The sequence below is a fragment of the Echiichthys vipera genome (assembly GCF_963691815.1).
Source record: "Echiichthys vipera genome assembly, chromosome: 23".
Classification (NCBI taxonomy): domain Eukaryota; kingdom Metazoa; phylum Chordata; class Actinopteri; order Perciformes; family Trachinidae; genus Echiichthys; species Echiichthys vipera.
The window spans coordinates 2,166,679-2,179,746 of NC_139848.1; the positions used below are offsets into that span (position 1 = coordinate 2,166,679).

The window sequence follows — 13,068 nt, forward strand, 5'->3', positions numbered from 1 at the left end:
ATGGAGCTGCTCTGGGATTCTATTAATATATCGATTATGATCACTATAATATATAAAGTATGAGCAGGGCATTACTGACTATTAGGCACATGCCTCTCTTCACACAGTGTCAACAGATTAGGGACCACGCCACGATATAGTGTCATGTAAAAGTTTGATGGACATTCAGGAGGTATTGGATATTGAGGACAGATAAAAGGATGTAAAGGCTGGTTTTGGGGGACGTACCGAAGACCGGTGTGGAGGTTCTGGGAAGAGGTGTGCACCAGATTAAATAGGAAGGGAAAAAATAATGTAAGAAGGAAAATTAATTAAGTTAAAGGGAGTCTTGGTCGAGAAATCTGAGACAGAAGTACTAAAAGTAGTCCTGACAGATCATTAGGTGTGCAGTTGAGGTGAGGCCCTGCTCCAGAACCTAAGCGAACTAATTAACACCATTAGGGATCGAGTTTTCTTGTCGCTGCCATTCCCTTGAATAAAGACCACTTATTCTTTTCATCCTAAAGCCAAGAAGGCGTTCAAGTCTGCACACCGAAGCACAACTCATTGTCGCATTTAGCTTGTATTAATTAGTAATAGTATGTAAATCTATATTTTCTTTGAACCGACAACACATCATGTATAACAGGGTTATTATGTAAGAAGTTTGTTGATGGATGATACGCAGAAATTTTCATTTGAAACCCTTTATTCACTCGTACTGTGTTATCTCAATTGCATTTAGTTTTGGTGTCTCTGTGAACCTCTTTTTGTCACTTATTTATTTAATTCCAACTTGAGAACTAGAATTTGGTCTGGATGTCTCGATTTGAGCTGGAGTTTCAATCTACATGAAACAAGAGTAATTAAAATAACTATTTCCACAAATTCCACAGCCCTTCTACCACCTGCCTCTAAAAGAGCTGAAGACTGAATGGGTATAATTTGCGCGTAGAGCTTTTAAATGTAGCATTGACTTTGTATCTCACCTTTGTGACCATAGATGATTGAATGATCTCATCATTTTAATCTGTTATTTTTGTCTGTTGTTGGAAAAATAAATGTGTCAATAAACCTTTAGATAAAGAGGCCAGTTAACAGAGAAAGCCTTGAACAAATCTGTTTTTAGAAATTTTTAATTCATGCACAAACATATTTTAAGTGATAGTTCAGTGCGTGCAGGTACTGAGATGAAAATTCACCCCCGAGTGGTAGTATCAGAACAACGTAAGCCTTGACAGAGTCGGTTCCACTGACTTATAAGTTCATCATTGGCGCGATTTTCTTAAAATTCTCTTTACTCTTTAGTGTGATTGAAAATTTCAATTAGCGACGTCGTCTGGGCTCCATGGCCCTAAAATCGAAAGATGTCTTTTTAATTTTCTCATTTGTCCTCATTTACAGCGAGTCACCTGAGACTGCTGTGGTGATTGAATTGTGATTTCACTCAGGCCACTAGCGTTGTGTAACGGTTGAACAGCTACAATATTGTCTCTGCCTATGTAATTCCCACCCCCTCCTAATGTAATAGCAGAGCGGCCCCTCCGCCCCAAAAACTATGAATTGCATTGCAATTTAGCACACCACTTACCTCACTTCTGAGGAAGATCCAATAAGCCTGCTCAATGAGGCGCAACCTATTATTGCAGCGACATGACACTTGCCATGCGGTGCTGAGACGGGACAGTCTGCAGAGCGCTTCTCTTAGCCGTCATGAGACGAGCACACTCTCTGAGGGAGACGCGTTAAAGTGAACTTCACTTTGCCTCAAGGAGGCTGGCTCAGCTGATCCCTGGAGACTCTCACAGTTGGTGAGTTGAGCCTGAAGGAGAAAGAGTCTGATTTGTAGGAACACCATTTGGTCCATATTTAAGTACTTATAGAAAACTTTAGAAAACTAATGAGGTTTTCCAATATGGCACCTCCAGACTAGGGGGCATACGTATGTTACAGCAGTGCATGCACTTTTTTTGCTGAGCATTAAAAATGTGCTCTTAGAGTTGTCCTTTCTTGTACTTTTTTAACTGGACTGTAATGTAATGTGAAAGAGATCGCTCATAGTGATGAACCCACAGACAATTAGAAGTTCCCTTCAGTGCAACAGAGTGTTTTAGTCAAGAGGCAACCTCGGAGAAGTGCCAAAAACGAATTCAGTATAACGCAACTCAGCCAGACATTTCTCCCATCTCTGGGATATCCAAGAGAAAGCTGCTTCCTTGTCCCATGGTCTAGAGAAACTTCTACTTCGACCTGGCCGGAAAGTGACAAAGACAGAACACTGCCACCTACTGTTATGGGGCAGGTAATATGAACGCTTACATTACATTACATTTTATGTAGCTGATGCTTTTGTCCAAAGTACATGTACAGTCATGTACAAACCAGAATAGCAAGTTATTAAGTAAGTGTGGTAGCTTCAAATAAGCGGATCTATAGAGTTAAACATATAAGTGCTTTTTAAAATTTTGAAATCAGCCAAGGTGCAGTCGAAAGAGATGAGTTTATAGCCTGCGGCGGAAGATGTGATTTACTGCCTCCCGAATGTCGATGGGGAGCTCGTTCCAACATTTGGGAGCCAGGGCGGCAAACAGTCGTGACTTAGTCGAGTGACTGTGTTCCTCTCAGTGAGGGAGGGGCACGCCGATTTGCCAATACAGAGCGGAGTGGTTAGGCTGGGGTGTCATGTCCGGGATGTAAGTTTGGGCCTGATCTGTTTGTGGCACGATGAGCAAGTGCTAGTGTCTTGAAACGGATGTGAGCAGCTACAGGAAACCAGTGAAGGGAGTGGAGGAGCGGTGTAGGTTGAGAGAACATAGGAAGGTTGAAGACCAGTCGAGCCGCTACATTCAGGATGAGTTGCAGAGGTCGGATCTCGAGGTCGGTCGCACGTATGCTAGAGCCTGCAGCCTTTTGCACAGGCAACCCAGTGCGACTCATTCCTGTTTCCTGCCCTGAAGCTGAACGTGTAAATCTCTTCTTACTCAGAAGAGCTATTTTTGCAGGTCTAGAAACAGGCAATCATCTTGTTTTCTCCCTATACCACTGCCTTTACTGCCTTTTTATATTTATGGGGCATGTCACTTGGAGAATTCACTAGGTTTATTCCCCTTCTGTGGGTTGCACTCATGAGTGCAAGGTGGAGCAAGAATAGTCATCTTAGCAGTTCCAAAGAAGCAGAAAGGCCAGCAGGAGAATATACTGTATCGACAACAAACTGGACTGGTCGAACAACACAGAGGCCCTGGACACAAGCAGATAGGGGAACTTTCAGGTATATCAATGAGTGCAACAGACTGTGCTACATGTTATATCAATCAGCTGTGGATGGTGAACGGTTCTCTATTGTGGGGCCTGGGGATATGTCAGTGTGGTAAGATAAATAAATAAAATCAGTCTTTCTATGCCTGAAGACCCCTGGAGGAAGAATAAAGAGGGAAGGAAGAGGACTAAGCCAATGCAGCTACAGGGCATCCTCAGGCTCCACCTCATCTCCTGAGGTCCAGCATCAAGCACTCAAAGCACTCTTTTGTGCCAAAGTCAGGATGGACATTGATTCTTTTCTATACAGCAGCAGTGACAGCCAACAGGGAGGGAGCTGAATCTGGATGCTTACCTGCGCAAATCCTCCCTGGATCAACATCTGGTCTCTTCTTATGCTGCTCTTTCTGTTCGCTGCCTCAGTGAGCTTCTATATGTGATCACTCAGTTGTATCTGACTTGTGACCCCTTAGAATAAAGCAGTGTGACATCTTGTAAAAGGGTTTCAGGCATGATGAGTTATGAGCAGTACCAAAGCCAAGAATGAGCCAGCACTCCCTCGCTGAATCCATTCCAAACTCATGAATAAAAATATGAATATCCAGCTAACTGCTTTACATCGAGCATGCAGATGTATGGGGGTTAAATAAGAGTTACGTTTACGTAACAGACACCTGTGACAAAAATGCCTTAATTTAACAGATGGATGAAGCCAGCAGTGTTATCTATGCCATGTCTGAAAAGGCCTTAAGAAGCCCTCCGGTCAATCTCCGAGCACTTCGCCAACTTTATTCCAAGGACTCAATTAGCAGAAGAGTCAGTTTAATGATGCTGTCAAGGAAAAGTGAAACAATCTGAAAAGCTTTGAACTCAGTGTGAAACCTGAGGGAGAGGGCTTATTATGTGTCTTCTCGGACTACAGAGAAAAGAAACATGTTTGGACTTTGATTTGTTGGTTATTGTTTGCAGCTTGTGAACTTTGTCATGGCTTTCGGGGGAGCTGAGGATTTTCTTTTTAATGTTTGCTGGTTGCTCGGCTTGTTTTGGTAAATCCAAGTATGTGATTGCATGTTGTTGAAGGTATGCTGACTGCAAAAACCGAGAAATGAATAGCATGCAGGATGATGAAGATGCAGAATAAGGAAGTGCATGGGGAAAATAACATACTGCCAGTATTCTACTATTCTACCCCCACCAAAAAAACAAATCATGTTTTCAGAGGCGCTCATGTCTAATGATGAGCCAAGCTCCATCTGGCTCCCTGTAGTATATCTATAAAAGTTCAAATTGCCTCTTGAATCATTACATATTTGTTCAAACATCAGCCAATCCATCTTTTTAAAAAATCCCTGCATAAAGCCGCAAAATGTCTTTGTGAATTGTTTACTGCACGGCCATTGTCCAGCTGATTGAATGCTGCAGTGTCTCTATGGTGTATTCCTATTGTCAACTACAACAGAACCTGATCGTTACACAGAATCGCAGTATATTCAATTGTAGCAACGGTGCGTCAAGCTGTTCTTTTGACATGACGTGTCAGAAGAATGTCAGTTCTGACTACTTCAGCAATGTGTTCAAAGGCGTTGCTTGAACGAGTCATGCAGAACAATAGTTTGTCTGACAGCAGGGCTGAAATAGCATACTGTATACTTTCTTTTCCCCCCTTATGTGAAGTCATAAATATTCATGGGTCAGTTGATAAAAGAGTGGTTTTCTTGCCCATAAGCATGCAGCGAATGAAGCTGCGCTGACCCTCTGCAGCTCCCAGTCTCCAGTGTATCATCAAAGCAAACCGTAGATGAGGATGATGGCGTATCGAGGAAGAGGGCCACCCACTGAATGGCTGATCAACCTCGGGGCGAAACAGGCTCAGTGTCTAGAACATTTCAGAAAGTGACCTCAAAAGTTATCGAGTAGTCGTGTAAGTTCATCCACAGAACGTAATCACAATATAGGGGAATGAGCTTAAAAGAAAGGTACCAAATGGATTGTAATCATGGCAACTGTAATGAAAAGGTAGCATAATTATGTCATTTACGTATAATATTCTCTTCAATGCGCCTTTAATACTGCAGGGAACTATCACAGTAGTCTGAGTTCCCTTCTCTCCTTCTCTATGATTCTGTTTGTTCAGTTTATCATCCACGTCCTTCCTGTCATGACGCAGTGATTTTTCATGCCTGAACGTCGAGGGGGATCCTGTGAAGTGAGACACCAGTACACAAACACATTTCTCATCCCCTGTGAGGTATCCGCATCAGAATGAGTCATACATGACCTGCTGGCAAACATACATAAATGCCATAGACTTTACAAACCTGGCTTGCTAGCTCACTTAAAGGAAAAGTTTGACTTTTTTCCCCCAACAGTTGCATATTGCATCAGAGCGTCTGCTTTGATTAAAAAAACAAAACAGTTTGACATTTTTGGGGAAAAAAATAACTTGCTTTCTAACCAAAAGTTCAACAGAATTAGAGAAGAACAATGCCGCTCTTGTATCAGTGGGTCAGTATAACGCTACAAAGTGTAACAACAAGTTGTGGTTATCCAGGGGGTTGGACTTTTTCTTGACCAGGGCCAGTTAGCAGTAAAAAGGTGGGGTTTTTATACAGACTTAACAAATATGTAAAGTGTTATTTGAGCAATGGACTGATCCAGGAAAATTTTCTCTCAGTTTCCAGTGTTTAAGCCAAGCTAGGCCTGCATATACCCTTTTACCCCCGACAAAATTAGCACGTATATGCTGTTTTTTTAAATGCGTGAAAGCCTGGGAATAAATCGCTGATTGTGAACCCTCCCACTTAAGACAAAAGCCAGATGGTCGTGGGTGTTGGTGGGGTTTTTGTCCAGTGGCTATAGTTGCCAGGTACTATTGGTCATCGAGAAAGCAAATATTTCACAAACTGTCAAAGTACTGCTTTAATGCACATCAGTTTGGATTGATTATCAAACAGGCTAAGATTGTGACTCATGTGGCAGGCGTCTGCCAACTTCTCCATTTCCCTCCTTCAATAGCCTTAATCAGTATCAAACATCTCACCGCTCTCCATTTTGATGACCCGATAGTTTGTTTCTATGGCAACTAATGCTGAAGCAAAATGCAAATAATGCTAATTTCTCCTGTACCCTTTCAAGACGCATCCACTTAATTGTCCTCTCACTCACTTACTCACTAGAGTGTCAATTTTCCTGTTTTTTCAGCTCTCAGTTACTGGCCGAGTCCTGCAAGAGTTCTTAATTTTGCATCAATCATCACCGCTGTGTGTTCAAGAAGAGAATATGCATTACACGCATGTTACATACCCAATGATAAATCGAGGTTTGTTTCCAGCATGTGTGAAGGCTTTTTCCTGAAGGCAAAACAAATCCCTAATAAGCACTCCAGCGAAGGTCTTGTCTCATAACATTCACTCTCTGAATCTCTAGTAGGTGCAATACGGTTTCTGACATTAACCAAGAACCTTTAAATGTGGTTGATGATAAGTTCATTGAAGCCCGTTAACAGAAAACAAGTCCTCAAGCTCATCACGGTACGCATTTAAATCGGTCCAAGCAAGTTTGCATCTTAAAATATGTTTGCAGTGTGAGCTCTTGCTTGCGGGGATGTCTGTAAAACTCACATTTATCTTTACCGAGCCTCTGAAGTTTCAAGAATATCACTAATACATGAAGAATTCCGAAACACTCGCCAGATTCTTCTTTGGATGCTTATAGCCTGTTGCTGATTTGCTCTTTTGAAGTCTTGCTGCCTAGCAGTGTGTCTCATTAACAGGGCTGTTTCAACAAGCCTCACCGATGTGAGAGTGTGTTGCATAGGAAGACAGAGACACTGGAGACTGGAGATCTATTGGCCAGGAAATCAATGGTTATCATGTCAGGCAGATGCTTGCTCCTCTCACTCGCCGAGTAAGGACTATTGGAAAGGACTCATGGTGTTTGATTATTCCTTAGGCCATTTTTAGCCTTGAAAAGCTTTCTGCACCTTGATGTGTGTCTTTGTCCATGAGCAAGTGCACTTACGGCATGTATTGTGTGGATTTTACCGACCAAAATTTAAATATACATCCATTTATTTGTACGTGGCAATAATGATACACACTGCAAGACAGCAGATGGATTTGACCGTGTGGAATATGGATGTACCATGAAGAGTTTTTCACTTAATACACACGTGTCGTTAGTGTAATTGATCTTTAAAGAAAGACTACAGTACGCCCCAGTGTTGGGTTCATTAGGTATCCAGGATGATGCCTTGTTTAGATTATAATTCCCCCATGTTTACTCTCTCACCAACTTCACAACTGTGTTTTATCACGACTGCATTTTAATGAGATTTTAAGCATTTTTTTTTTTTGATCTTCCACCGAGCTGTTTTCAGATCTACCTTGAATAAGCGTCCCCAAGATGGCATCACTTGGAGAACAAATTCAGTGAATTAACCTTCACTAACTCACACACCAAATTACATATTTGCAATATAAAACAATGCTGCCTTGTTCTCCCACAGAGTGACACCTTTTTAATGCTTTTCAGGCTCTTTATTTTAAGGAAGTGATGCTGAGATGATATCACTGTGCAGCTGCCAGTTACAAGAACACGTTTAGCACAAGTGCAAACATCTGTTGGGTTTTTTTTTTAATTTGCAGAATGAGAATAGCCAGGTTTTTAGGCACAAAAATCCCCTTAATTTACATGCAAAACAGCTCTTTATGTGGGCTTTGCTGATTTCAGTTCAGTTAGCTGAATTGTGAATGTAAAACTGATACAAAGGTAAAGTGTGTGTGTGTGTGTGTGTGTGTGTGTGTGTGTGTGTGTGTGTGTGTGTGAATGCAGTGTTTTACAGCAAACAAGGCACTTTGATTGTATCAACAGGTGTTTGGTTCGGAACAAATGCACTAATTACGAGCAAAACTGGGCTTGTAAACATAAGTTGCAGCCTCATACTGTTGTTTTGTGACATAGATATGGGATGAGTAAAATTTAATTACACATTTGGACCTCATTTACAATTGATGATTGTATCTAGGATCATTATCGGATCTGATCACATTTACACCTGGCATTAATAACGTGATTATTTCCATTCTGCCCACATACTAATTGGATCTCATTATGCAAATGATCTCAGTATATGGGGAATTGCAAGGAAGGGGTCTTCTGTAGCTTTCTGCCAGGCTTGTTGGAAGAGGAGATATATGGCTTTAAACATGTATATATTTTTAGGAACTTGCAGACGTACAGATTGCATTTACACCTGGTTAAAATCCTTAAGTGCAGATGTGGTTCGGTTGACCTAGTAGCACTCCTGTTGCATTTTTAAGGTTTTTTCAGGCATTTTTATGAGAGATTTTAATAATAGAGAGATGAGAAGAGGGAGTTGAGAAATGACATGCAACAAATGTCCCCAGCTCGACTTGCAGCACTGATCCTGAAGTTCATGGTCCTTGCCTCAAGGCTGCATTCACATAGCCTCAGGCAGAGCTGGCAAATTGCCGCAGGGATGTCGGGTGGTGGGAGTGTCTTTTATGGCCTGTTCGTGTGACGTCCTGTCGTGTTGATGTTGTACAAGTAAACTTTATATTTCACTAAGGCTGTTGTTTTAATTTCCGACAGCACTCAAATGCAGCTTCATTTCACGGAGAAAGAGAGAACGAACAGAGACATGGGACTGAGCGACTGTGCCGGAGCTTGTTGCAGGAAACGTTTTTCCGACCTACTTTTAGATGAAACCAAACCCATTTCTCTGTGACCATAGCTGCGTTCCCATGGAATAGCGATATGGTCCACTGACCTTGTTATGTTCACTGTTATCAGATCACAAATGAGACAAGAATTAGCTAGCTAGTGTGCTAATTCCTAACTGTATAGAAACTTTCCCCGGGGACTAGAAACTTCATTTGGGACCTGGTTGCATTTCAACATCAGACACCAGGGTCTAAACTAAACTCTGAGGACATTTGACCCTACAAACAGCCCCTGATCTGAGGGTAGACCTGTTTAAAACTACAGGGACTTTCTAGGTGGGGTTGACAGGGATGACCATCGTTGGCTGTTTCAACTCGTACTGCTTTATTCATAAAAACAAGGAAGTAGTTAAGTACAATTTATGACCCTTTTAGGATGCTTGGAAAACATTTTTGGTTTACTGGATTCCTAAACACTATTTGGGACAAAAAGCATCTTATGTTGATTGGGTGTGTGGTGTTGAGTAACGGGAAATGTTATTTCTGAAGGAAAGGAATGAGTTAACAGTCTCAGAGTCAAGAGGGTATATTATATGTACTGTATTATCTTAACACAAAGTTCTAACTGGCAGGTGTGACATTTCTTCATGATATTAATAATTTTAGCCTTTATATCTGGCTGTTAAAGTGACAGGAACTGTCCTCCTCTCTTAACTTATTGGATTGGAGTTCCTTTAAAGGCCTTCAGTAATGTTAACTTCTTGGCAGCCGTCGAGGCTTTGGTCTTACGGATGTGGGAGTGGTTTCATCTAAAGAGGGTCTGAAAAACTGCAGATGATGTGGAAAACGGAGCATAGATATTTTGACCAACATTATGATTTTAAGGCACATATACCTTTTTCACTGTCTTTTAAATTATATTTGTACATAGACAGTGTACAAAGTACAAGTATTCAAAGGCTTTGATGATCAGAAATAACACAAATACAAACATTAACAACACCCCCCCCATCCCTGCATCAATATTACTGTTCCATGCGACAATCCAGTACAGATTGAGTTTTTATGCAACCACTTGTACGACATGCATCACGTACATGTTAACATATTATATAACTAAATATAATTGACAGAATTATAATAAGAAAAGAATAATGAGATAAACGAGTAAATAAAAGAAAAACCGCAAGTGATTGAAGAAGAAGAATTCCTTTATTCATCCCGCAATGGGGAAATTCAATTTTCACTCTATTTTTTCATGTTACACACACACAGGCCTGAAATACACACACATGCACAAACAAGACCTATATACAGTACATGCAACTAGTGGAGAGATGTCAGAGTGAGGGGGCTGCCAGTGACCGGCGCCTCGAGCGGTGGGGGTTCGGTGCCTTGCTCAACAGCACCTCTGCAGCGCCCAGGAGATGAACTGGCACCTCTCCAGCCACCAGTCCACGCTCCATTCATGTTCCACACAGGGACTCGAACCAGCAACCCTCCAGTTCCCAGCCAAGTCACCTATGGACTGAGCTACTGCCGCTACTTCCGCCCCCAGTGAGAGTGGTCCTTATGGGTTTCAAATTATGCATTACACAGGATCAGTCATATAGAACACCAATATTAGTGACATCTTATTTCTCTATATAACTTATAACTAGCACCAAATATTTGAATACGTCTAGTTGTAGAGTAACAAATCTTCTCTAGTACCAAATGGCGTCGAAGGTCATCGATCCACATCTTAAAGGTCGGGGGAAGTTTCTCCTTCCACTTCAAAAGTATTAATCGCCAAGCTTTAAGAGATGCACACACTGTCATATTCTTTGGCGGTAGATTAAGATACGTGTTTTGTGGAGTTTTTCCAAATATGGCAGTAATGGCAGAAAGCTCAATAGGTACTTGTGAAACATCTGAAAAAGTTTGAAATATTGACTGGCAGAAATGGTCTAGTTTTGAACATAGAACATATACGAGAGGGTGGCTGGTGCTTGCCTGCAACGATCACAACTAGGATCAACGCTAGGTGCAAACTTTGCTAGCCCATGTGAGTTTCTGCTGGTTCACGTGTTCAGATTGTCACCTAGGGAAACATACTGATGGAGTAAATGCTCCACACCTCCAACACGCTGCTCCAAACATGCTTAATGACACCCTGAGACTGGACACAGCCACAGCTGAGCATTTACAGTGGGAGGAGAAGAACCGCGTGAGTACAGGCTTGAGGAATGGACTGAGAAGCCTGATAAACATGCTTGTGCCATAAAGCTGTCATCCCCTTGTCACCGTAAAGGCAAACGGAGAAAAGACTCACCCTCTGCTCTCTTTTTACGGGATGACAAGATGACAGGGACACGCTGCGTGTTCCTGACAGCGCTCAACATATACTCTTGATAAAGTCATCAGGAACTGCCATTTAGCAACACAGCTGCATGTGAGAGATGAGCGAGGCACACTGTGATTTTATGAACACTATATTTATGTGCTTGGGGATGTATAGACCATTTTACCAACATTGTCATCAAAACCATACTTTTTATCAGGGCTGCAAATTGACAAGATGTTATTTATACCAATGCCTGTATCCGTTCTTGTTCTTGGTTTGATCCTTTATCAATTCCCTTATTGACAGATGCACAACTGTCAGAAAAACGGCAATGGTAAAGGATATTGATAAGCCTCGAAGTGTACGATTGCAGCCAAGAACCGGCTCTTTTTATGGTCACCAGTTATTTTAAATCAAATTATTTGTAGTCACAACAAAGAAAACTGTATATATCACATCCCCGAGAGAGCAAGAGCTTTCTCCATTTGTGTCTGCATGTCTTTCAAACCCCTAACCTTAAAACTACTTCTAATTTCTGACTCAGCGGAAATTGGCGCGACGAGACAAACAATGGCTGGAGCTTGAGCGTTTGACAGGAACTGAATAGTTTTATTCACAAAAGAGGAGCGCTGTTATTCGAGGATGGAACAGTTGTTTTTGATGTCAAAACACATTTTCTCTCATGCAATTGTTGGTATGGATTTAGCCGAGCATTTCTGAATCAGACAATAGTATTATGGTTTTTCATCGCTGTGTTGAGCTCCTTTGTATTTTTACCAAAGCTGGGTCAAAGTGTTATGTGAAATCCCCATGGGATTACCAACCGAAGTAGCGTTTTCTGTGAGTGCTTACAGGCCACTCGCAAAGGCCAATTTAATCCATTTGAAAACGTTAGCCTTCACCATTTGGCTCAATAGAGAATGACATTTCTTTTAGAATATAGTCAGATTGTGTTGTTTAGTGATTCATCCTATTAACTCTCAGTTTCTAATGACTGTGCTATTTTCTGCTGTGCTCTTGTGTCTGCAGTCCCTCCGGTGTTGTCAGTGTTCCAGCAGTCCTTCAATGCCACAGCAGACTACCAGGAATCCGTCACCTTTACTTGCATCACCTCTGGATCTCCCGACCCCCTGGTTACATGGCACAGGTACCTTCTACTTCCTTAATACCTATTACTTGCAGCTTAGGGAGATATTGGAGAGGTAAGCATCAGGCTTTCAACAATGGTGGGCCCTCAAAGATGCAGTATCCCTTCCATATCAAAACCATGACTATTAATCTGTAACAGCCTCGGCTCCACTGGGAAGGCTTCCCATAAGATTTTGGAGTGTAGCTGCAGGGATTTGCTCCCATTTAGTCACAAGAGCATTAGTCAGAGGATGGGTGCTGATGTTCAAGCTCCTTGCATTGGGGTTTGCATTTATCCCAAAGGAGTTGAAGTTGAGGTTATGGCTCTGTGTAGGCTGAGAAAATGCACTCCTCTAGTGACCTGGCTTTGTGCAAAGGTGCTGTGTTCTCATATGAACTCCAGACAATGTCCAACTAATCAGGTCCAGACATTGTCCGAAATTGCCCTTTCTCATGCACAAGGACATGATGCGGCTTACACCACGGTCAAGTAGCAGGTTTGTAATGTGGTCATAAACAACAGAGTCTCTTGGTTCCTTGTTTGATGATTTTGTCTCTCCATTTAAACACTCCAGTTGCCATCTTCCTTTTATATGACCCTTATTGACACATGACCGTACTTTCTTGACCTTGGAGGTTTATTTTCTTCCGGTTTCTTGTGAGTCATGAAGACAATGATCCGCTCTTTCTACT

The 13,068-nt window shown here is 41.8% G+C and overlaps 1 protein-coding gene across 1 annotated transcript in view; it reads left to right on the forward strand.

The window, feature by feature from the left end:
- Window positions 1-13,068, forward strand: part of ncam2 (neural cell adhesion molecule 2) — a gene marked incomplete at its 3' end in the record, with an annotated part of 258,585 nt that overhangs the window by 192,158 nt on the left and 53,359 nt on the right. The window contains exon 6 of the mRNA XM_083938175.1: window positions 12,277-12,394. Coding sequence (XP_083794301.1) covers window positions 12,277-12,394 — 118 coding nt within the window. The remainder of the gene's footprint in view (window positions 1-12,276; window positions 12,395-13,068) is intronic.